Consider the following 25,747-nt stretch of genomic DNA (forward strand, 5'->3'; position numbering starts at 1 on the left):
GAGAAAATGCTTTTGAGTGGTTTTGCAGTTACTTGGAAAGGCGTACAAAAGGTACACCAGCTGAACATAATCGGAAACCGAATCAAACCTCGGTGTTCGACAGGGTAGTGTTCTAGGACCACTTTTGTTTATCCCAGTTGGATTGGGTTCAATCCCAGCCGAGGTCGTTGAGATATTTCTGTGGTGAAATAATCTATGGTCACATCTTCCTTCGGAAGGGAAGTAAAGCCGTTGGTCCCCGGTTCATGAGTTGATGGGTCGATATCTAGTCCAGAGAGTGGAATCACCTTTCTGGTGTCGGTCTTTTGCTTCGTAGCGAAGAAGAATCGCACCCCCTATACTTACTAATAAATATTCTCCTTCCGTGATACTTGTGGAGCTCGCAGTACGGCCTCTAGCAAAAGCCAAGTATCGGACTAACATTCCTCCCTTTGATCAATAGGATATAGAGGCAAGCAGGTATCCACACCCCCACATACCCCCCCCCCCCCCCCCGACCGAGATGTTTTAATAATAAATTTAAGAAAAACTATTATCAGCTACTTTTAATAATTAGTGGAATTATTGAGAAGATCACTGTTTCCAGCAACCAAATGGTCACGAAGCTCAGTGTGGCTTATGCTTCTGTCCGAGCCAGTGCAAAGCGAACGACAAATATATTTATTATTGTATGCCTTGTCTGAAGAGAAAATGAAACCATATTATATTGCCGTTCTATGCATAATTGTCCCATGTTGCTTTTTGACCGTTTTCACATTTTTTTCTCAAACAAATATTTTTCAGGCGTATTTTCAGAAAACACATCCAAATCACATAGTGTGTTCGAAGACTTCGTAAAAAAATACGAAGTCTGTTTGTCCAATTGTTACAGATTTTCACAGTTGTCAATTTTGGAACATGGGACAGTTGGGCGTAGAACGGCAGTATACTTCTTGTCCTAGTAATCTGTCGAGATGAGTGAGTCGCAGAAGCAAGAAGTGGTGCTCCGGCCAAATACTGTGATTGTTGATGACTCGCATAAGACCGAGTGTTCGTGATGAGGAACATATTGTGATGGTGAACATGAAGGTTAGACTTACGATAATCACCATTATTGAGTTCTACCATGTCAGGTATTGAGCGCTCATAGCGTTTAAAAAATTGGTCCAGACGCAACCATTCATTTTGAATAATTTAAAACACAGTGAAATTTTGAATAATTTAAAATACATGACACAGTGAGTGACAATGCTGTAATTAGGAGTTTCATATATATGAACGGTGAGAGAATCAATGTTCGTTTACAAGATCGGATACCGCTTACTTGCAGTGACATGTCCGTTTGGGAGAAATGCGGTACAAAACATAATGCGATAGTATAATTACACACAGTATTCTTAGCACATATCTTAAACAAACTTGTACGTTCCAGTTCTGTGAATAAACGGCACAATACGGTTTATACTGGTCAGAAACCGCTGAACACAAACAATTACCAAATTTGTGCCACCTGTTCTGGTAATATTGACAACGGCAAAAGCTGCGTCAAGTATCTCAAAATATATAGCCAGCACATTCAGTGAAGAAATTCACCCTCGTAAAGGCAACAAGCAGGGAAGAAATTAGATGTTCGTGAACATAAGGGCAGCATTTACGATGATGACACGGAAGTGTTCAATAGCGAGAGAGATGTAGACAACCCCCTATACGCAGTTGGTGAGGAAAAAATATTTCCCCGCCTCATTAACAGGCAATGGCTAAGAGCTTGCGCGAGATCTGCTGAACAACAATTAAAACTCGTTTTGTTATTTTTGTTGTTGGAAATAGATATAAAAAGATTAAGAACCACTGCTCCGATTGGCTAAAGCATTGAGCCGAGCCCGCTAAACTAATTATTTAAAAAATTAATTTATGGACGACTAAGCACTAAAACTCTCCAGAAGTTAACGCTTCATCGCAAGTGAATGTCACGCTTAACAAAACTCAAATGTAATACTCGATATTGACAACTTTATTTTAAATTTTAATGACGTCTTTAAATTTTACCCAATTTGAATTTCTGTATTAGGTCTGTGCACTCTGTACTCTTAGTATAAAGCCTAGGCATTACATTCCTGCGTACTAGGCAAAACATATTTAAATATACTGAGAACGATATGACCGAGACGACATTTTTTGCTTTAGCGTTATTTTAATGCAATATCATTTTCATTGGCACTTAATTTCATTTTCATGCGAAGAATTCGTTCCGTATTAAAACACTGTTGCGACTAAAATGTTGTGACTGGTCGAATATATAAGTTCAACAGTTTCGATTTCAAGTCTTCAGTATATGGTAGTCTCTTGATCTGATTTTTGTTCGTTTTAAATTAAAATGAGAAATATGAAATCACTTAGGAGGAAAAAAGCTAATCTAAGCCCCAAAAAATCTCTTCTATCTTTTCTATGCACTCAGATTGAATGCTTTCGAAATTGCGCTCCGATTCTCTCAATTCGGCTCGAATAAAACGGCATTTTTGAAAGCACCTGACGTCTTTGTTACCCACACAACGTTCAACGTTATATTGAACGTTAATTGAAATTGTTTCCCACATTTTGGTAAAACAAACCTGTAATAAAAAAGCATTACATATTTCTTCAAGAAGTCATGCATCTCTTTCAATCTAGATGATGATTGTAAATAACTTGAGCGAATTAAAAACGAACCAATTACTGAGCAGATTAGTGTTAACATGTTTGAAATCAGTAGTTTTTTTGCACGCCTTTTGCTATAGTTTCAAGGGTCTAGTAGAAGAATTGTCTAGAAAAATCAGCCAGAATTAAAAGTATCAATTTCATAAAAATTGGATCTGTGAAAAAATCTGATTACTATTTTTGCAATCAGTGAATGTAAATTAAAAATTTATTGAGATTTTTTGTTGATGAAGTAAGTATTCAATTTGGTGTTTCGCGGAACAGAAATAAATAAACAAATGAGCGCAGTAAAATGAGATCAAACTTTTTATATCTTATTTGACAATCATAACTTGTAATTAACCCATTCATGCCCATGTTGTTTGTGGACAACTACGTTTTTAAACAGTTATAACCTCTAATTGATGCAAGATTTGCTTATAAAAATAAGTAAGACTAATAAATGTGACTACTATATTTCATTTGAGTATTAAAAGTTACAAGGATCAGCTCTAGAACTGAAGTTATTGCAGTTAGTCTGTGGAGCAGTGCTGCCAGGATCAGTTTATATTGACGACGAAAAATGAATTTTTCATATATCTTCACTATGTTGCAATATTATTGAAAACTGATAAAACTTATCAATTTAGAGTGATTTTGGCTACGTTTTCCACGCAAGTGGACTATTGTAAATATTCTAGGAGAATTGTATTGAGCATTGGAAGGTAAAAATTGAGCAGATTCTACCACTGCGAGGAAAGCTCCTATCTTTATGAAAAATCTCATTTCGTGTTTCTTAACCCCACCGTATTCAAGGAAAAATAGTTTTGAAATCCTACATGCACTAGAAAAAATTTGGGCATGAAAGGGTTAAATAAATATTTGAATCAAAATGTTTAGTTTTTCTGTAATTTTGATGTTTGGTTTTGCATGGAAAACAACACGATTGTACGTCAACACTACTGAAAATGCTTTCTGAGTTTGTATCGCTAACAGACCTACTGTAGCGACACCCTTCGGTTCACTCATTGCATTCTGATTGGTTTATTGGTTAATTGGACTTGACCAACTGGAAAAACACAAAAAGGTTAGATATGCAGTGTTTTTTGTAAAAAAAATAATCAATGGCGAAATGGATTCTCTGAAGATTAGCAGAAGAGAAACAATAGTGATTGCTTTCAAGGATGGTGTGATTTGTCCAACTTTTCGCCAATCTCAAAATACGAACCGTGTTAAGATATGAGTTTCCAAAATTTGGCACTATTTTGTAAGAAAGGAGTTCCCCCTCCTTCCTTTGCTATCCAGCTGGAACCGCCTATGCAAGCAGTACTGCAAATTCGATGGTACATCGTGTACTAGATCTTTTGTAGCAATAGAGAGAGAAGGCAGCCTTCGATTCTACTAATCTTGACAAACCCGCTTATTGATAAGGCATTCTATTGGGCTCGAAAAGTTGGTAACAATCGTTTTAACGACATCAGACAAACAAATAGCACTCTCTAAGGAAAAGCAAAGCATCCTCGATTATCAACGCGTTTTCTGTTTTTCGTTATGAGGGACCCTCTAGTACAATATGAGTTAGTACCACTTGGGAGTTCGCCATCTCAATTAGTCTCTTATAGCAGGCTCATTAATCTCGGGGCAATATCCTACTCTTGAAATCGAGAAAATTCAAGGCTTGTTGGGTATTTAAAAAGTATAGTTAAATTAAGTAAAAGTATTCAACAAGACAAGTATTCAACAAGACAAGTATTTGTAAATAAACGTTGCTTGTTGAGAAATTTTAAAGTTTTCTACTAGTTTTAAATTCAAAATCATTCCAAGCCAAATTTTACAAACAAAACTTATACTCATTAAATAAGGTTATTATGTATTACGAATTGTACAATGTTTATTTTAAAATCAAAATTTCAGACCTCTCCCGAAAAAAAATTGGATCCGCCCCTGGTTATCAGGATAGACTTGATTATCACAAACCCACCAAAGGCAGCTTTAAAAGTTTACACAACAATAAGACTTCAATTTTTCCACCTAAAGAAAGTAACATTTCCGAATTCGACCAATCATCATAGTATAGATACGATTTCGTTTACGCTACGCTGAGCGACACTATTGATCCCCGTGGGCAAACCATTGCTTGCGTAGGCAAACAGCATGTCGACCCTGTCACTGTTTTGCCCGACGACCAACGCAACAGTACCTAATCAACAGAATAAATACCGAATCATCAATCCAGTTCTCAATTTTGTGCCAAACCTAATAAGTAGACGGACCCAAGGTCATACCCACGGGCTTCACTATATGCTGTAAACAAAACGGAACTGGTTTACAGTTGCACTTGTATTGCCAGTTCTAGACTGCATTCATCAGCTTTGCGCCACTTACTAGTTAATGTGTTGAATAATCGTGGCCAATAATTCAACTCAACACCCAAGGTGGTTCGGTTTTGCAGAAATTGCAATAATCTGCAGGGCGTTGGCTACCTAAACGTTCCACGGAAGTCTTATTTGACCCGCAAGGGTCTCGAACAAACAATTACTCCGTAGTATTGGTCATGTAATTCAGTTCTAATTCCGAAAAAAACTTGCTACTTTACTTCACCGACAAGCTATTTGGTCAGTTTTTCACGTCCCCGGGAAAAAGAATCATTGGCATTTAGCGATAAAAAATCAAACCATTAATCTTACCTCCTCTTTCCAAGGATTGCCCACTTCACCGCCCCCTGATTCCCGCAAATGGAGTTTTATTTCGGGAAATAAAACCGACTCCGTCGTTCCCTGGAACAAGCATCCGGTCAGGCTTAGGTGACGTGACGTGGCGGTCGTCGTATCGCTCCCCCCAAACACCAACAGCGACCAACAATTTCGGGTGTCGTTGTCACGTAAAACCATAAAAACGGTTACCTTTGTGACATGTTTTGATAGTGACGGAAGCGTAAGTGTTTCTGCTCGGTCCGGTGTATGTAGAGACTGAGTTACAAAATGTGCTAGCCAGGCTGGCGAATTTAATGGGCTGAAAATTGTTTATTGGATATACACCGGTGAAGTTAATTTAGATGCCTTTTTGTTCGCCTAATCTAGCGGAAACTAACGTGCAAGAGGGAAGGTGTTTAAAAAGCCACCCCCGTGAGTTCGAAATAGGTCAGCGTTAGAAGTGCGCAAAACGTAGAAATTTTGTGGTTATCTAGACATTTTATCTCTGAGTTCAAATTTGAGTTAAGGGCTAGAAATATATAAGCAAAAGAGGATTGTAATTGATTTTTTCTCCAACCAATAATTAGAAAAAATGGCTTCAAAGGGGATCTAGGGGGTAAGGGGTTTTATGTATACCTCCGAATTTTCCGAATAAAAATATTGGTGTTGGTTTAGAACAAATTGGTAACTAAAACACGCCATCGACAATGGAAATATTAAATAAACGATTCCCGTGTATATTGATGACAATACGAAAGATAAATCAATTGTTATTCTTAAACGTTCATATTTTAATACAAAAAAGTGCTTTCTGAAAAAAAGAAAACATGGAAAAACGTCCTTCGAGACATCAATCAGAAAATGCCGCACCTTTTAACTTGTCCTGCGAATAACTGAAAAAGTTACACAACTAACGAATAGAGAATTTTTTAAAACAAATCTCGGCTTCAATTCCTTTTTTAAAACGGACGATAAATTGTGCTTACAGAAGAAGTTTTCAATCATAAATGTATGCAATACATTTCAAGATTCCAATCACCCTTATAATTTATGGTACAACAACAACCACACCGCAAAAAGCTATCATTCCACACAAAAACCACACTTCTTCCCCACTTCCCGTCCTATTTTCCCACACACCACTGGTATCCGTCTCCGCTTGAACTAATCAATGACTAATTGTAAAAATAAATAAATCTTAAACGGTTTTAATAAATGAAGCAACCATTAGGACCACGCAGTCACAACAAAGGAGCGGCTTCCCGGTTTCGGGGTGTGAGTATGACAGGGCGAGTAGCAAAGCACAGCAGAGACCCATTCAAGCCGAATCGACTTGTCGTTTTCAGACACAGCCTCTTTGCAGAGTTTAAAGTCACAGATAACAGACGTTTAGATTCATGTTTGAAAGTTGTTGTTATTGAAAATAATTGCAAACGAGTCTAAAACGCATCAGACAAACGCAGCGGTCAATGCGATGTTAGAGCAAAACCAAACAGTGTAGCAGGAAGCACTGGTGAGGGACTTATTACAAAATTTATCGATTCAAAATTTTACACAGGCTCTTAAATCGATTACAGCAATAAAATTCCATTATTTCCTCTTGTAAATCGAACTGCAATTCTAGTTTTAAGATAGTTGAAAAATTGTTCCTCTTAAATCTATTAGAAAAATAATTTCAAATTATATATTCCTTGTTAGGACGTGAGTCTTTGTTTTTTCCTTTCTTAAGGATTTTTTATGAACGTGTCCACTGGAAAACAGACAGAGAAAGAATGAGAATGAAGAAACGGTGAAAATTCACTTTTATTAGAAACACTGAAAAAGATATGTCCTCAAGCAGGAATCGAACCTACGATTTCCCAGTCTCTAGTTGGGTGCGTTAACCACTCCGCCATCGAGGAACTGTGATGATGCCATGGAACTGTTATTGCAAATAATTCTAAACGAGTCAAAAATGCATCAGACAAACGCAGCGGCCAATACAATGTTAGAGCGAAACCAAACAGTGTAGCAGAAAGCAGTTGTGAAGACTTATTACAAAATTTATCGATTCAAAATTTTACACAGGCTCTTAAATCGATTTCAGCAATAAAATTCAATTGTTTCCTCTTGTAAATCGAACTGCATTTCTAGTTTTAGGGTAGTTGTAAAATTGTTCCTCTTAAATCTAGTAGACAAAATAATTTCAAATTGTGATCCACTAGTTTTATGAAATTTAAAATGTAAAACAAAAAATTAACACCGTTAAGATAACACAAACGATAAACGAATTGAATTAAAAAAAAATCATTCTAGTCAACATGTCTGTTATCTGTGGTAGGTAACGCAGCCATTGTTCTCCTCCCGCTCGCTGTACGTAGCCAGTCGTGCCCACAATGATTCGAGCCCGTGTGCGAGCTCTGTCTCTGCACAGTGAGGCTAAAGAAAGAAACTGCAACCAGCGGAGAATGCTGATCTTGATCTCTCTCACTCACTCGGCGGTCAGGCAGTGGCGTGACGATCCCGATGGGAGATTACCGACCACCGCCACTTTTGGGTCGGTTTGATACTCGACCGGGGAAAGCTGGAAGAAGATTATTAGATGTGGCTGATTGAATGGATGGAGAAACAGAAATAAATTTTCAAACTGGTTTGTCTATGATGCTGACAGAATTTCGTTCGCTATGGTGGTATGCACCGTACCGGTACCGATCACCGTTCAGGGTAACGCGATGCAACCTTTTAAATTGTCTGGTAACATTTTTAAGCCTTTATTAGTTTCCTCGTTGCCGGGCGGCGAAGGAAAGTGATTTTATTAAATCGTGTGAATGCCTACTGTACTGGCATACAGTACAAGATTGTACTGTATGCCAGTACAGATACAGATGATACAGATGATTGTAAAATTGTACACTTTGCAATCTTCAAAGTCGTATTCCTATTAACAATCACCAGCGATAGTTTATACTCCTATTTAGCGCCAACATGATCAATCCCTTCCGTGTCCCAAGTACGGGCCTAATTATTACCGCTATTCATCAATAAACCCTAGACTTAATATCTATCGAGTTTTGTACAACTAAAGACAACCCGAAAATCGATTGAGCTTCACTTATCATCTGTTATTTTCGCTAAGCCAAATAAGCTAGTTCTAAGTACTATGAAACGATCGTTTGTCGTTTAGTGCAATGCGCGTGTTAATGCCGCCCAAAGCTGTTGGAATAAAATAAAACTAAGCCAAACTTTTACCATTTATCCCCGTTCATAAGAAATTCCGAAACACTTTCCACATTAAGCCGTTACTTTAATTCCGAATGGCCAGGGTATTTATATTCATTCTTTCATTTCAACCGCAGCAATTATTCAAGCCCCAAACTCATTTATGCGGTGAGTCACGCATTCGGTTTTGAGTCACGCAAATTCTGGCACATAAACGGTAGGAAATCGAGCACAATTGTATCGCAAACAGCAACAGGTTAGTGCGCTAGTGTGTATCACGTTTCGAACGAATCGCGGGGGATAAGTAAGTCAGAACCAGTGCGACAAGTCAAGCAGCAGGTTTTAGAAGAGCTAGACCTGGCTCCTGCCAGCCGGCCATTTTTTACTAGCCAAAATCTGCCTTTGTTAAAATCGAAGCAACCCAATGCAACATGGGCCTAGAAGCGGCTATGCCCATCATATGTTGACTACTGTCAAAGCGGATGGCTGGGATGACACCCCCTGAGCTAGACAGATTCTTCACTTATTGGCAGCGTGCAATTAGGAAAAATGCGCGGGCGGGGACGCACATGAAAATTAGAGACTACTGAATGGGACGCCCTAAAATCGAGCAACCTGGAAATACCTGAAATACATTCAAATTTACATTTAACTCTATAAACAACAACAGCCTGTCCAACGTCCAACTATTGTATTTCGACTGTGTCTCGTAAGTAGCTGACAGACCGTCTTGGCTATCAGCTAGATATTAAATTTTTAAAAATGTCTTCAAAAGGATATTTTTATTTTTTTTTAATTTCAATATAACACTAAAAAATCAATGAAAATAATTTTTGTTTGCTCAAATTTGTCTTTTGGATAGGGATCGACAGTATCAATTTTAAGGTTATGTGTTTGGCTTTGCAGTCTCCGATTTACAAACAACACTATTTTGTCATCGCTCGACGTTTCGGTCCGTTAAAGACCTTTGAGTTCTTGAAAGAGGTCCCAAAGAGATCAAAACGTCGGATGAAGACAAAATAGTGTTTTTTTTTAATCAAAGACTGCATAACCAAATACATAACTTGTTTAATTTGGTAGGATATAGTAGAGTCTGTGGTATTATAAAGTCCCGTACAGTGGAATGTGCAACACTGCCTAAAATGATCTTCTTTGTTGCTGGCACCCACAGTTTTGATCGTAACTGTGAGTGACTTCAACCGAGTTACACAGTGGAGTTAATTGAAAACCTACTGTTTTGTGGCATACAGCACTTTGTTCATGATACTAATAGGTATGTGTAATTTATTTTACATTGTTACACAAACTATAATGCAGTGTCTTGTTTACGCGATTGAAATATTTCGCCATGATATTATTTTTCTCAACACTACTACTTTTCTTGCATGTTCTCTAAAAGAAGAATGTTTGTTTACTTTGCACGATTGATAGCCAATCTAACTGATTTTACTTCCCTCTGTACGAGCCTTTATAACATAAACAACGCCTTTGGGATATAACACGTAATTTAATGTCTTAAATTCGGTCGGTCCTATTTTGATCCATTTTTGTCATATTTTGAGAACAACTGGAGAAACTTCGTGAATATTGCCTTCAATATTGGCCTTTAGCTCATCACTTTTTATTTTCATCGGCCTCCGCGTGGGTGCCAATTACGCCAGAGTGGTGGACTCCACTATCTGGACCCTAGATATTGCCCTAGCAACGCATGGACCGGGATATACTTCCCTTCCAAAGGAAGACGTGACCACAGATTTTTCACCTCAGAAAATCTCAACGACCTCGGCTGCCCTGTCAAAAAAAATGCGGACGAACATGGTCAGGCGATTTAAAAAGTTTGACGTTTGACTCAACTCGCCTGTGCTAATTGCCCCTAGGAACAAATGCAACTTAAAGGCAATTTCAATACTTAGACAAATTTTCTGGCGGCTGAAATGGACTTGGTTGTTTTTTGCGTTTTTCAAACATGGCGGTTCATGTTTGACTTAAGTTTAAAATTGTTTTTTTAAACAATTGGCCTGTTCCCGCTTGTATTTTGTTTGTTTAGTGCACTTAATTTAGCCAACGAATGTGGGAGATTGTGGAATCGTGTGTAAGTATAGTAGAACAAGATCTCTAACCTAAAGTCTAAATGAAAGTCAGATTGTGGTAAGTTTTGGCGTGCAATACGAATTTCACCATCGATTCTTCCTATAGTCTGGTGGTGATTACCTAGTGTACTGATAAATTTATGTGAGTAGATAGTGAATCCGAAAATAATTATTATTTTTAATTTTCATATCAGGCAATTAAGGGCGATTAAATGGCGCGTTCCCTGGGCGATTTGGGGGCGATTTAAGGGCGGCCAGAGCGGCAAAAAAATGACGGCGACAAATCGCCCAAATGTTGCATATTGTCAGCAAATTGCTGGCAAATTGTAGAGCAATTAGCGCATCCGAGTTGGCAAATAGCCCCCCGTTAACCAGCAACTTGCCCTTTTTGACTGGGTGGGATTGAACTCATTAGGGTGAGTGGCGGTCACGCTTACCACTTAACAACTGGCGCCGTCTAACTCATCAGTTGTTTGTGGTTTGTCGGCGTATACGAGAGACTTAAATCAAATCAAATCGCAAAAACGGGAAAAACAAATTGACCCTACCCTGTTTCAGTATGATTCGTTTATCGAACATTGTTTTCAATAAATTTATGGTTTCAACGGCCGTATGACTTATTGCCGCATATTATTTAAACCAAAAAACAATCAGTTCTCAATCGTGTATGCATTTTTTAGGTTTAGTGTCTGGTTGGCGGCCAAAACGGTCTGTCAGCATCTGATGAAACGAACGAGAAAAGCTAAAAACCTAGGTCCAGCAATATATTTAACTTTTTTCGCAACACTGCTCCACAAGGCATATGCCAAATCGTCACTGTTGTGCTATCTTATGACAAGCGCCATTTAGCACATTTCGAGAAAAACGATTTTTAAAGATTGAGATTTATATATTAAAACCTAAAAATGGTATAAACAATTCAAAGAAAACAATTGATGCTTTTATCTATTCTGTAATAAACTCTCAAATATTACGAAGATCGGTTGACTATATTGAGATTTTTTACAATAAATGTAAACAAAAGTGGCACTCACACATATCTTTGACTTCATTTGGTCTATAAGCAATCGGTGAGATGAATTTTGAAGGAAAGGAGTCAAGGATTCTAGAAAAAAATAGTTATTTTTGGTTACAGTGTTGCCAAATATGCTATATTTCCACTGCATTTTTCTCACAATTCGTGTATTTTTGTTTTGAAAATGATTAAGCCATTGTGTTTCTCAGATAATTTTACGCACAAAAACATCTTATACATCAAAATAACTTGAGCCAATCCCCACACAGTCTTTTGTAGCAAAAAAATTAAAAATTAAAAACAGCCACTTTGTAGAGAATTTTTAAACAAGTGGCATATCTAACTCAGTTTATCCCAAAATGGCGTTTGTCATAAGATAGCACAACAGCGACGAAATGTGACCATCTTCCTATAGCTTCATTTCATTCACAAGAGTTTGGAAGTTTCTATGCCAATATATATATATGTATTAAAAATCGGAATTGAAAACTCAAAGGATATTAAAAAAGATCCACAGTCACTCTGCATACCTCAAACCTTAAGGCCGCGTAACATTTTTAATTACGAAAATCTTTGTTAAAAGTTGCATATTGATTGAAGGGTACCGTGAAAAATAATGTAACATCGAAGGTGATTTTTTTTGTAAATATGCTTTTCTAAGCATGTGTGAGAGGCAAACTTTATATTAGAATATCTTTTTACTGCAAAATCGAATCAATTTTCCGTCTTCGGAAATGTTGATCCTTGCATCTTTAACTATATATCTGGCGGTTTTGTGATGCATATGCTCATGATAGAATGTTTTACTAAATGTGTTTTTTGCATTGGCTATACTTCATATATTAACTTAAAAACTCTTATCAGTAAACTAGAAGCAATTGAACAAGTTTAGACCACATATACGACAAATGCATGGTAAAAACTTGTTCTACTTTGCTGCATAAATTCTATTCAAATTGATCTTTTTTACTGATTTGGCGACAATTATTCTATTTGTCAAATGTAATAACTGTATCTTCCTATAAATATAGCAACACTGCCAAACATCATTTCACTATCCGTACAGTACAGTACATTTCCTTTAGTGCAAGTTGTTAGAATAAACCAATAAGCAACTGGAGGATTCTCACGTAAAATTTGAACAAAAACGACCTTCCCATTGTCATGTCCTGTCTTAGATTTAAACCAATTACCAGTCACATCATATAGCAAATAGTGAAAAATGTTTGCCATTGATCAGGCTCTTTCAGAGTAATAGATAGAAGCTAATGCAAATCGGTTGACTTGTTTCAATTGTTAAATTTTATTAATTCTCTGCTCGAACGGAACCAGCTCCAAGATATTTTAGTGGTATGATCATGCCCGTAGCGTGCGGTTCACCGGATTAAAATCTTGGTCTGCGCTAAAAAAAGAAGTAAGGATATATCATAAAATAAATCATAATACACCCAAAACGAATCTTTGGGAGCGGAAATGCATCTGTTTTTTCGCTCTCAAACTGTAAGCGAAAAGCTCCCAAATGATGCGTTAGTATGTAACCAACAATACAATATCGTACCCCAGGGTTAAAAATAATCAAAGCTCTTTCATGACGTGATGAATAAAAAAATATTCATTCAAAAATCCATGTTATTCATTCAGTTGAATATCGTGCAATATTATTCATTTCACTAATTCTCCAAGGAAATGTTTTCAAATGTTGCTAAAACATATAAAATATTAATTATCATCGCTTACATTGTACCAAGGCCTACTTTGATGCGTTTGATTTGTTGTTGCAAGTTCGCTTCGTGTAATTAGGTTCTTTACTGACTCGGTTAACCTCACTTTTCTTGACAGTTCGCTTGTACGCTTTACATGGACTTACAAAAATTTGTGGAAGACTAGATTCGCTCGAAGCAAATCGCAAAGAAATTTTCTAAGTCCATGTAAACAGTACAAGCGAACTATCAAAATGAACACTCAGTTCATTTGTGACGTCACCGTAAAGTATTCAATAATCAGAGATGAATGAAAATCTGCACTGAATGAATGGGCAGCTGGAACGTTTGACGTTTTCAGTTGCGCCACTGAATGTTGAAAATGAATGCGGCTGAATATGATCAATTTTCACTTAATGAATTTGAATATTTGTAACTCTGTCGTACCCTATAGCTACACGCTGTTGGCTACACAGTGCAGAGATAACTTGAATAACACATACCAGTTCGTATAGCTCACTCGAACAACTACTTATCATGTGCCGTTATGGCCTAGGGTGTAAATAGGCGTTTTGGCGAGTAGATGTTTGTCAGTACCAGTCCTGATACCGTTAATCTTTTTTTTTATTCTAGTAAGGATTACTTCCCAACACATACATGCAAACGAAATATTAATAAACAGCGGAAAAAATGGTTAAAGGCAAAATGCGTCAATGACGACGATGCTGCAATGCCAGCGACGGGAATCCAAGCGATATTATCTCCCTCATTAATGTAAAGCTTATATATGCCATTTTTCTACTTAATGGGTGTATGTCGTCATGGTACAAGGTACAGAAAATCTGAGTGCGCCGTTTTGGGTGTATGAGTGCCAATTTCAAGTACACACTAAATTAATGTACAGTAAAATCGAACTTAAAAAGAAAGCCAATGTAAACACCAAAGAAATGCACAACTGACACTCCACCAAAGGCGCCAAAAGACTACGCTACGGTCCTGTTAGTCCCATTCAGATTTATTCACAATAAATGGTATTGTTCTCAAATGTAAAGTGGACAAAGGAACCAACAACTAACTTGATTGACATACACGACACGAAAATTTCAACTGCAAAAACTTCTAATTAAAAAATGGCGAAAATGTTTGCAAAGTTTATTGCTCGTTTGCCCAGTTTCATAGAAACACAAGTGGGATAGATGTGTAAGTATAGGCAGTAAAGCAGTCCACCTCCTTAAGGCTGTAGTAAAGATCGTGGATTAAGCTAGATCAATTATAATTGAGAAGACAACCCCATACCGTACCGTGAGAATAGGAGTCTCCTTGATACCGAGGGGAGTTCCGCAATACCAAAAGTGGCCGGTGCTCAACGCGTCCTGTACTAAGTTGAACCTCTTGCTAAAATGTCACATCAGATTTTTGGTATTCCTGAAAGCGTTGAAACATTCTCGTTTGGTCTCAAATAGCTGTTTTCTTCGGCTGTCAGTGCTTTCTCAATCTGGTATATTTAGTGGCCTTTCAAGAGAAAAATTCAAACCTTAACAAGGAGTCTCACCTGCTTATAGTTTTTTGGGCAATTAAATGTGAGATCATCAGAGTTACAGTCCGTAGTGGCTTAGCTCTTTTCAATATTTGTGTAAGAAATCACAAAGAGTGTTTTTCAGGAAAAGCTATAGATTCCTCGGACACTATTTGTATGCGAGACATGGTAATGTGGATTCTCCCCACAGTATGTACACTTTTCAGCATTCCTAATTCAAGAGTCATGCTCATGATTCTCTGCGCAATTGTCACACCAAGCCATATCACTACCAATGGTTCATTCGCGTGATACAAACGTCAAAGAAGATGTAATGAAACGCAATGCAATACCACCAAAGGACACACCAACACGAGTTTGAAAGAACACACCATTTTGTCCCGTCAAGTGCAATTGCCATTCAAAACCTTAGATCACTGGAGCAAGGGGCCCTTGAAACAACTAACCCCGTACTTCAGTAGATCAACGCACGATAAACTCGGACCGGTTGGTAGACCGTCACTCTCAACATTGTGCGCGGGCATGTATACACGTAGCACTCCGTAAAAGGCTTGTCGCTAGTAATGTAATTTACCTGCTTCAGACAGAATATCAAAATTATTAACTTTTCTGTGTCCACTAAAGGTCGAATATTTCCGTGACAGTTCTTTTGAAATCTTTAGAATAAAGAAGATCAGATATGGTTGAGCGAGTTCAATGTGTATAATTTTAAACGGGAAAACAGAGTGCTAGATGACAAATCTTGTTCAAGATTCACTCTACCATTAGCTGGTTTTTTCAGGAGTTTATTTATGTAAGGGTCTGATATAGAAATTACAAGGATTTAAAAAATAAAGGGACAAGTCAGAGGATGGTAAAGCAGAATAGATCTTAAGAGCATCTTTGTTTTATCAGCATGTGCTAAAATATGGGTGGATAATGTCTAGGACATATACCTAGGACCTGGTAATTCAAATCTAATGATACGATCCATAATAAACAATTCGCCAACCAGGTCACAGCTACCAAAAATAATTTCTTCGATATACTAGTCTTGATATACAGTAGGGATCCCATATTTACGGTCATCCTGAATTTTCAAACCGGATGCACCTTAAAAGATACCTTAGCATATCGAAAAAACTATTATAATGTCATGAAAAGTCGAGATCTTGTGTAATCTCGTAAAACTGCCTTTCTGACACATGGAAATTTTTTTTCATGAGATGAGACTTGATGGTGATAGAAACGATTTGGTGTCAATCCGGTAAAACAAAAATTTTGTAATTTTTTCTTGAAAATCTCAATTTAAGGTATCACTGAGATAACTTTTTCAAAAACAAAGAAAATAACGAGAGGATACAAGAGCTGACGTTTAATATATTTTCAAGACATTTTGCAGGAATAATAACTCAGCTCCTAAAAGTCCTATAATGGCCATCTTTTAAAAAAATCTCGATTTATTTAGGTAACAATAAAAAGTGCTGGTATATTTAAAAATGATTAAGTTAGTAGCGACGAAGAATAAGAATTTTTTAATAATTACAAGTTTATAGCATCTATTTTTGATACTATTTATTCTAAAACATAAATACTGCAAAGAGAAAAAAAAAAAGAAACTTGAGAAACAGTGGCTGGAGGCCGAACAAAACTTCAAAAAGTTATGTTTAATATTTAAATAATCAAAATTTCTTGATCGTTGGATACAAACACGATTTTTAACAGCATTTTTAACGTCGCAATATCCGAATTTTTTAGTGATTTTCTTTTTAAAACCCACAATTTCTATGTTCACTTCAAAAGCCTGTTGCTCTTTTAATTTTGGTCCGATTTTAGCAAAACAAGTTAAATTTTGTAGGGAAAAAAGCTTGATTTGCGATTATGATATGGTCGGTATTAAGTCAGACTGGACTAAGTGACAAAATATTGATTTCAAGAAAAACGAGTTTAAAGTTTGAATCGCAGCATCCTATACATTACAATTGGAAATAATTTTTCTCCATAATTCTTGTTTATTGTTACATATTTAAAATCTGACAAAAGTCGAATGTAGCTGACGAAATGATTTATCCAGTGCTATCATTTTCTCATTTTTTGATGTTTTGCGACTTAGTCCGGTCTGACTTAACACCGACCATATATTTGCTAAATTTGCTTGGAACTATGGCTTTTTTGATTAATTATGTGTGAGGTGGTCAGATCAAAAATATTTTTTCATTAATGTATTCTGTACACTCTGACAAAACAGTGCCGAACGCACAAATATTATACATGCTATGGGCAATTACAACTACTCGAATATAATGGTCTCATTCTGCGCTTCGGTGCGCAAACGAGTTTAACGAGATTTTAACCCTTTTTTTCAACTTTTTTCTAGTGCATGTAAGGTTGCAAAACAATTTTTTCCTTGAAAACGGTGGGGTCAAAAAACACAAAAAACCTTTTTTTTTCATAAATATAGGTGCTTCCTTATCAGCGCTAGAAATTGCTCAATTTTTACCTTCAATGCAATTCTCCTATAAAACGTAGCCAAAAACTGTCTAAATTGATAAGTTTTATTAGTTTTCAATAATATTTCAACGTAACGAAGATATATGAAAAATTCATTATCCGTTGTCAACGTAAACTGTCCCTGGCAGCACTGCTCCATCGGAATCCAATAAGACTAATTGCAATAACTTCAGTTCTAGAGCTGATCCTTGTAACTGATATTACTCAAATGAAAGACAATAGTTGCTTTTATTAGCGTTACTTGTTTTTGTGAGCAAATCTTGCCTCCATCAAAAGTTACAGCTGTTTAAAAACGTTGTTGTCCGCAAACAACATGGGCATGAAGGGGTTAAATTCTCGACAAACATATGATTACGGCCTAAAAGCCAACTGTCAAAATCCACTTTGAATGGAAATTCCGGACAAACCGTCACACGTCAATCACAGATATTGGTAGTAAACGAAAGAGAAAAGTTTTCTCTTTCATAAACTGTTGTGAACTGTGTTCGACTAATAACGGTTTGTCTGGAATTTCCATTCAAAGTGGATTTTGACAGTTGGCTTTTAGGCCGTAATCATATGTTTGTCGAGAATTTTTGTTACTGATATGAAGGCGCATGGTGTTTTGCGCAATATAATTGGGAAATATGCAGTAAACCAACACGTTATACATTGGATTTAAAGTAATGTTGTTCATTTTTCAAGATATTGTGGAGATTGGTGAACAGGAACGGGAAATGTACCATAAAATGGGATCATAGTCATAAGGAAGATTCAATGACACTGTATGGAGAAATGAATCTAATATTTCATGACATCGAAAATGAGTTTAGCACTTTAAAATGATTGTGATTTTCAGTCGAATTAGGTAACATTTCAGGTGTTGTCCGACTTTTGTTCGAAAATCCACCACTGTGTGTCGTGTTGTATTTCTTGATTGCAGTTGAATAATCAGAAAAAGAAAAGAATAGCGAGGCTAGGAAATGATTTTGGGGGCGTCCACACTATGTTAATTTTGCTTGTATTATTTGTGTTGATTTATCAATGCTACAGCTTTCGAACAGAATGCAACCTTAATTTAATCACATCAGTTTCCGCAACAAGAAAATTCTACACAATTTATTCATTGCGAAAATGTATATCTGCATTGACTTCAAGAGGAATTTTATTTGCTCACCAAATCACACCCAGCCAATTCAATTAAGGCTAACCTTCAAACACGCGTGATTCCCAATCGGACAATAGCCAATTCATCAAATGTCAGCTTGACAACCGCCTCTGGTTCGAATTAAATTAAATTTATATGCCACGACAACTTTCAAAAGATGTTGGCGTCTTATCACCAGTTATCACCTCGCTTTCGAGTCCAAGGTCAATCGATTTTCGTACAACAACCACAACGTTATCAGAACTATGATCAGTTGTTTCCCTACCGAACATGACAGTTCATTGCAACCTGTCGAAAGATTGTGTCCTACATAGATCGAGAATTGTTTGTGTCCCCAGTGTTGACAGTCCATCAAAGTTCAGTTCCGAAAATGAAAAAGAAAACAAAAACAAAACAAAAATGCCGCGCAATCAATCGAAAGTGCTTTTCGCGCGCTACACACGCAAGTTGCTGTTTATGTTTGCTTGCTGGAGCTGATAAGTAAATAACTTAAACCGCCTTGTAGAGTGGTAACCTCAACACAATGTGGGCTATTGTTCGGGGCGCGACCCTTTCCGTTGTGTGTAATTGAAGCGTGCTCCATCGCATCTTTTTCCTTTACAGCGGGGTACTATTATTATTATTGATAGAAAGTCAGCCGCTCGATCACTTTCAATTAAAACAAATCAACAAACAGTCTGATTATACTGGGATCTGCTTTATCACATGGTGGCTAGCGTCGCCATCGCTTTTCTCATCAGAACGGGTAGATGAGGAAATAGTGCTTTCTAAATTGACCAACCAATACGTCTGGATGAAAGCTAGAGAGAGAGAGAGAGAAATATTTATGGTGCCAACGGGAGTGTGCTCCTAAGGTTCCTAACCAAATAAGTCTTTTCTTGTTTCGTTTTTTTTGTTTAACCTAGCCTACTAGTAGTGAACAATTTCTATACACATTTTTCACGTTTATAGTGAACTCTATTGAAGCGAGTACGAATGAGTGAGACAGAGAGCGAAAAAGTAGATTTTAAAAATGGGCTAAAAGTAGATTAAATATTACACAAAGTACGGTCGATTGCTATCGCTGCGATTGGAGTGATGCGTGTTGTACTGGGACTCCGGGATGGTAGAGTACACGTGACCCATGGTGTTGGTATTGTTGGACTTACTGGTGCGGTAGTACCCCACGGGAGCTCCTGCATTGTTGCCACCACCAACGACGCCACTGCCGCTGCCGGGACCGCTTCCACCGACACCACCACCACCACCACCACTGTGGTGGTGCATGGCATGGGGATAGGTTTGCAGGTGTGGCGTTTGGTTGGACTGCGTGGACTGCAGTGGAATGTGATGTGACGGCGGTGGCGCCGTCAGATGAGGCATTACCGGATGATGATGGTGGTGGTGATGGTGAAACGGGGTGGTCATTGCGTGACCTCCTGCGTGATGAAGCGACGGTGCCTCGTACTGTGGCGAGGAAGCAGTTGAATGTTCATCCTCGGTGTTGTAAGTACTGTGGTTCGGAGAACGCGGCGGCTGGGGAGGATATTGAACGCATACCTCCGAGTTGAGCCGCTTGGGCCACGTAGGAATCGGTGCGGAAGGGTTCGTTGGTGCCGGAGTGTACCGAATATTGATAGCTTTGCGATGGGGTGCTTTATTTACAGGAGAGTTTTTGCCTATGTCCGGCATGGCAAAACGGAGTTTGTCCCAGAAACGACGCTCGTCCCACGCAATAACGGTGCAGGTTCGCGTGAGAATGTCCATAATCGGATCCATCGTGAGCATCGAGTGAGGCACCGAGGTGATCAGTATCAGCTTCTGTTTCCGTCGGGAGGGCCGGATCAGTTCCAGGACGGCTTGCAATCCAGCTCGGAACTCTGGCTGGGACCACTCCAGTTGCAAAAACTTAACACTAATAAACAGGATCAGTTTTCGGGACGCATCCGCTGCACCTTGCAGCGAGTCTGCTAGAAACGCAGCGGAATGAATATCCCGGTAGTGCAGGCAAAGTGCATGACCATTATGTTCCAGTTCTTGTGCTATCTGACTAGTTACCATATCGGCATCGGCAGCACTGTAGATAAGATAGCCGTCGTAGAGTTTCTCATTGTCCTCACACCGCTCCATCGCACTGAGCGGATCCTTACAGATTCTCACCCCGTACCGGGAGTGGGCCCACAGGCAAACATCGTTCCGAAAAATGAACACTAGCGTCACTATCAGAATCGTCAGCACTAGTCCGGCTAGCACGGCAATCAACAGTGGCAAGTAGTCTATAAAATCATTATCGATAATCGTCCTTTGCACGGTCGGTGTCGCAATCGGGGCACTCTTATGGCTTTCACATTCCTTCATCGCATCCTTTAGTAATTTATTATTCGAACACTGAAATTCACTTAGCCCATTCGTTTCGTTAAACTGCCGTTCGGCCCATTCCACTAGTTTCCCTAACGATTCACAAACACAGCTCAGTTTATTGCCACTTAACGAGATTAGCCGAAACGTGCCGCCCAGTGGCATCAATTCCCAGGGCTTGAATTCACCGAGTTTATTGTCACTAATCGTAAGCACTTCCAATGATTTCTGATAATAGAACGATTTGTTTCCGATGGAACTGATGGCATTATGGTCCAGATAGAGCTCCTTCAATTCCCGTAACTGTTCGAACTCGGCACCACTAATTTGCTCCAGTCCATTGTTCTCCAGATGCAGCACAGCCAGTGCCGGAATCCCTCCAAAGGTCTTATTATTCACCGAACCGATGTGGCTGTTGTTCAAGTAGAGTGACTTTAGTTTCTTCTTTCCAATGAAAACATGGCTTTCCAGCTGCCCAAAGTTATTGCCATCGAGATAAATGTCGGTAGCATCCATGGGGATTTTCGCCGGAACCGACATCAGACCGGCACTGCCACAGTCCACAATGTTCGATTCCCAGGCCGTGTCATGGTAGCAGCTACACCGATCCGGGCATGTCATCTTGCAATCACAAGCGTCGAAATCACAGCAATGGCACGTAGCAAAACAATGGCTCTCATATTTGCATAGAAACTCGCTGGCCTTCATTTCCATCAGTGGCCGCACCAGTTCCCCCCGTTCGTGTTCCATGGTGCACATGACCGAGTCCAAATCTTTCACCTGTGGGTACTGTCGGAGGTAACTCAACTCGTTGATCCGTTGTAACCATTCCATGCTGCAGTCACAGTGCACTAAATTATCACCAATATAAAACTCGGGCATTGTCCGAGTGTCCGGAACGAGCGTCAGTGCCAACGAGGACATTTCCAGCCGACGCAAGTGATTACCGTACAGCACCACCTTCACCAGGTTCTCCTTGTTGGTAAATGTCTCGGGGGTAATCTCTTCAATCAAATTGTTGTTCAGCAGCAGGGTTTCGATGTTTTTCGGGAACGAGCTCGAGTTGATGTGTTTGATACGATTATGCGAAACGTCCAACATTTTCAACTGGAACCAATTCCCCACATCATAGCGATTTCCCAGCTCCGAGATATTGTTCTTGTGTATATCCAACCACTCCAGGGACTGTGGGTAGTGTGAATAATCGAACCATCCGATGTTGTTGTCGGAGATATTCAAATACACCAGTGACGTGAGGGAGGTGAAAACCCCGGCCACATCCTCCAGCTCGTTGTTATCGAGCCGAATAGCCCGCAGCGTGGGATTAGAGCTGAACGCCGACTGATCCACGTGGCGAATCCGATTGCTGGCCAAATTCAACACGTGAATGGTGGACAGAGCAAAGAACGTATCTCTTGAAATTTCCGTTATCTGATTATCGACCAGCCGCAGTCCCATCAGTTCCTCCAACCCCTCGAAGGAGGAATTATTTATTTCCGTTATCTGGTTTTTGCCGAGATCCAACGATTGCAGGAATTTCAAACTTTTCATCCCGGAGGGTATCTCCTCGAGCCGGTTATCGTTTAGGCTGAGATCGTGCAGGTGAGTCAGATTTTCAAAGGCACGCTCGTGAATGTACGCAATCTGATTCGATTCCAGTATGAGCTGATTGAGGACATAGAGCTCGCTGAAATGGTACGGCTCAATCTGACGCAACCGGTTATGGGATAGAAAGAGGGCATGTAGGTTTTTCAAATCACTGAATGCACCATCGGCTATGAGTTCTATCGCGTTGTGTTCCAGATTTAGTATTTGCAGACTATAAAGACCCTTGAACACGTGCTGGTCCACCTTGGAGAGGTGATTGTGACCCAGATTGAGTACAACTAGGCGCACTTGACCGGCAAATGTGTCCCGCTTGATCCACGTCGAGGTAAGTTGATTCCGGGAGAGGTCCAACGTTTCCAATCGGTCTAGGCCTTCGAATACGCCGGGCGCGAGTACCGAGAGAGAATTATTTTGCAAGTGCACTTGTCGAATTTTTCTAGATGACAGGAACAATTCCGGGGTAAGAGCGGTCAATTTGTTGTTGGAGAGATTGAGCACTTCCAATGTTCCAAGACCGACAAACGCACGGTCAGCTATTTCTTTCAACAGGTTGTCCTGCAGGTAAAGTGCATTCAGTGACCGCAAAGCCGACAGGCCATTATCAGCCATCAATGTGATATCGTTTCCGGATAAATCCAGCACTTCCAATCCAGTATTGCATGCTTTTCCAGGGGCTATTGGCCCTTTGCCCCAATCAGATAGACCCAGCTGGGAAATATCGCTAAGCCTGTTTCCTGTCAAATTAAGCACTTTCAATGTATAAAGCGGACAGAACACTTCATTTGGCAGACTCCAGATGTTATTATCCGCCAGGTGGATCTCTTTAAGCTCGGTAAGCCCTCGGAAACTCTCCGGGTGCAGTTCTAGATTCATCACAGACCAATCCACGTTATGTGTACTAAGAGTAAGACTCTTCAATATTTTCATGTTAGAAAATGCCATTGCTGGGATGTATTTTATTTTGCAATATTCGATCGACAACCTCAGCAGGCTGTTTAGATTACCCAAGAAATTCCCGGGTGTTGTTGTCGATTCTAAGGAACTTTCAAAGAACATAATGTCGTTGCATTCTAGCTTCAGCGATTTAATCCTATCAATTTGATAACTACTTATATTAGCCAGCAGACTCTCAGTCTTCGTTATGGTTTTGATTTTACACTGCAACTCATCGGATCTTTTCTCCTGCGATACTTCCAATACCGCACCAGTCCAGGTGCATCCTTTCGGCAAGGCGTCATCATGCCGAAGGAAGTTGTTACGAGCGGCACGGACTGGAGTGCAAAGTAGTATAGATGGAACTATTAAGCAAAATATTAGGATTCCACTTCCTGCTTGTGCCGAAGCCAGATTGATGATTTTCTAATGGTAGCCGGGAAACACCGGCCCGACGAAACTCGAATCACAAATTAATCTAGCTTGAACAGAAATTTTCTTTCACATATCCTCGAATCGCATGATTTGACATTTTTACTGCAACTGTCAACGGTTCACATAATTTTTCAACTCGAACACTCTCTCAATTCTGCTAACCTTACACTTTGACAGTTATTCTAGTTTCAAAGGCAGCAATAAAACCACAAAAACGCCTACTTTATTAACTCATCTCATGCAATATTAACTCTTTTCTTCAACACACCGAACCGCATCGTTCACCGTCCGGTTCGGGGGTCATGCTTCGGTCACTAGTTTGTCGTTTTTTTCACAGACAGTTCCCCGAGCTAAACCGTATGTTGTATCTTGTTCGCCACTACGGCAAACGAAACTAATTCACTCAGCAACCACGAAGCAGTCAGTTCCGCTAATGCGAAATCGGTGGAAAGGACACGCGGAACTCGCCGGGAGGTAGAAGCGGTCGAGGAAACCTTTAACATACAAAACTGATGGTTGTTGTTCGAATTCTTTGCCACTTTTTGTCTCTCTCTCTTCTCGCTTTACTGCTTTCGCTCAAACCCAACTCAATCCCCTTCTCAGGGCTCCACCGACCAGTCCTCACGGCGGCAACGACGATGCTATCCGTTTATAAATAAGCACACACTAACAACAGAAAACACACTCCAATGTAGAGCTAAGCCGATGGAGAACACATTAACACACGGGATTGTTTTATATAGCTATTTTCTTCCTCTTATTTTGCAGAACGCCCCTTGTTTCTGTTCTTCCTTTACTTCTGACTAATTTTATAATGCTTTTATTCTTCGCCTTCTATCTAGTGTGATCACGCGGCAAGACAGCACCAACAACAACTATAGCACAATAACACGGATCGCATGTACGGGAGCGAAAGCGTCCAGTTATCGTTGTGTTGGTGGCACGTATTTTGTTCAACAACACTTCCACGGCTGCAATAAGCGTCTTCTCACGTTCGCGGTTCGGTAGCGACTGGTTGACTGGTTGCAAAATACCAACCTTCCTGTGTGCAGGAAAGCCCTACTTGGCACGAACCCAATGAACGGCTGCATTCCAAGAGCGCGAGAGTATCCGAAATATCCGAAGGGGACGCTCTCTGTTTATGTTCCGCGGTCCGATCATGGCGGAGATAAACCCGATGAAACCTGCTCGATTTGATAATCTCCAACGGGCATTTTTTGTCTCGGAGAGGTAGTTTTTAGATGAACATTTTTCCCCAACTTTACTCTCTCTCGCTTTCTCCATTGCTCCAAAATATTCATGTTTCTCTCTATCAAAACATCTGGAAAGAGAGAACTTTAAAAATGAATCTTTTCGCCAATCTGCAAAATGAATGAATTTTATTCATGTTTTGCTTGTTACATTCGGGTTCACTTATTTGCGGCAGTACAGAACCCGACTCGGTATCAGAGGCAGCTAAGTTATGCTGAATGGTTCCCATAAGTACACTTCCGGAGGGCGGCTGGTTTTTAGCTTTTGCTTCTCCTGCCACTTCCTTACCGCGTAGGGTAGAGCTGCTTCAGCTGACTGACTGTATTACTCCATTATGATGGCGCACTCGAAAATAAAAATTGCTCCACTATATGCCGGCGCTATCTGATTTGGAGGATCAAGATCATTTTAAAGCAATTAGCGATACCGTATTGTGTGTTGGCTCAGCCCACAATGGGTGAGCTGGTTGCAATAGGGAAAACTAGGGAGATGATGGGTGATTTTTCCCTCGCAAATGGCTTTGCTGTTTTCCTCCATTCTCGCTATATTTTCGGCCAAAGGAATTCGGAAGCGCTTGTTCTCAAAGGTGTAATTTTCAACAGATTACTGCAACAGTAGCGTGTGTACGTTCTCGGTTTGCTGCTTGTTTCGGAACAATTTG

At 39.4% G+C, this 25,747-nt stretch overlaps 1 protein-coding gene across 1 annotated transcript; it reads right to left on the reverse strand.

Annotated features, from left to right (window-relative positions):
* Positions 1-497: 497 nt before the first annotated feature.
* Positions 498-24,828, reverse strand: LOC131692315 (toll-like receptor 6). Its single transcript, XM_058979297.1, has one exon. The coding sequence runs from the start codon at positions 23,521-23,523 to the stop codon at positions 19,558-19,560; it is 3,966 nt and encodes a 1,321-aa protein (XP_058835280.1). The 5' UTR covers positions 23,524-24,828; the 3' UTR covers positions 498-19,557.
* Between the last annotated feature and the right edge of the window lie 919 nt (positions 24,829-25,747).

This window comes from Topomyia yanbarensis, chromosome 3 (assembly GCF_030247195.1).
Source record: "Topomyia yanbarensis strain Yona2022 chromosome 3, ASM3024719v1, whole genome shotgun sequence".
NCBI lineage: Eukaryota > Metazoa > Arthropoda > Insecta > Diptera > Culicidae > Topomyia > Topomyia yanbarensis.

Bases quoted from the DNA above. Each gene is read 5' to 3' on its own strand.
- LOC131692315 (XM_058979297.1), bottom strand. From the start codon at position 23,523: ATGTTCTTTGAAAGTTCCTTAGAATCGACAACAACACCCGGGAATTTC.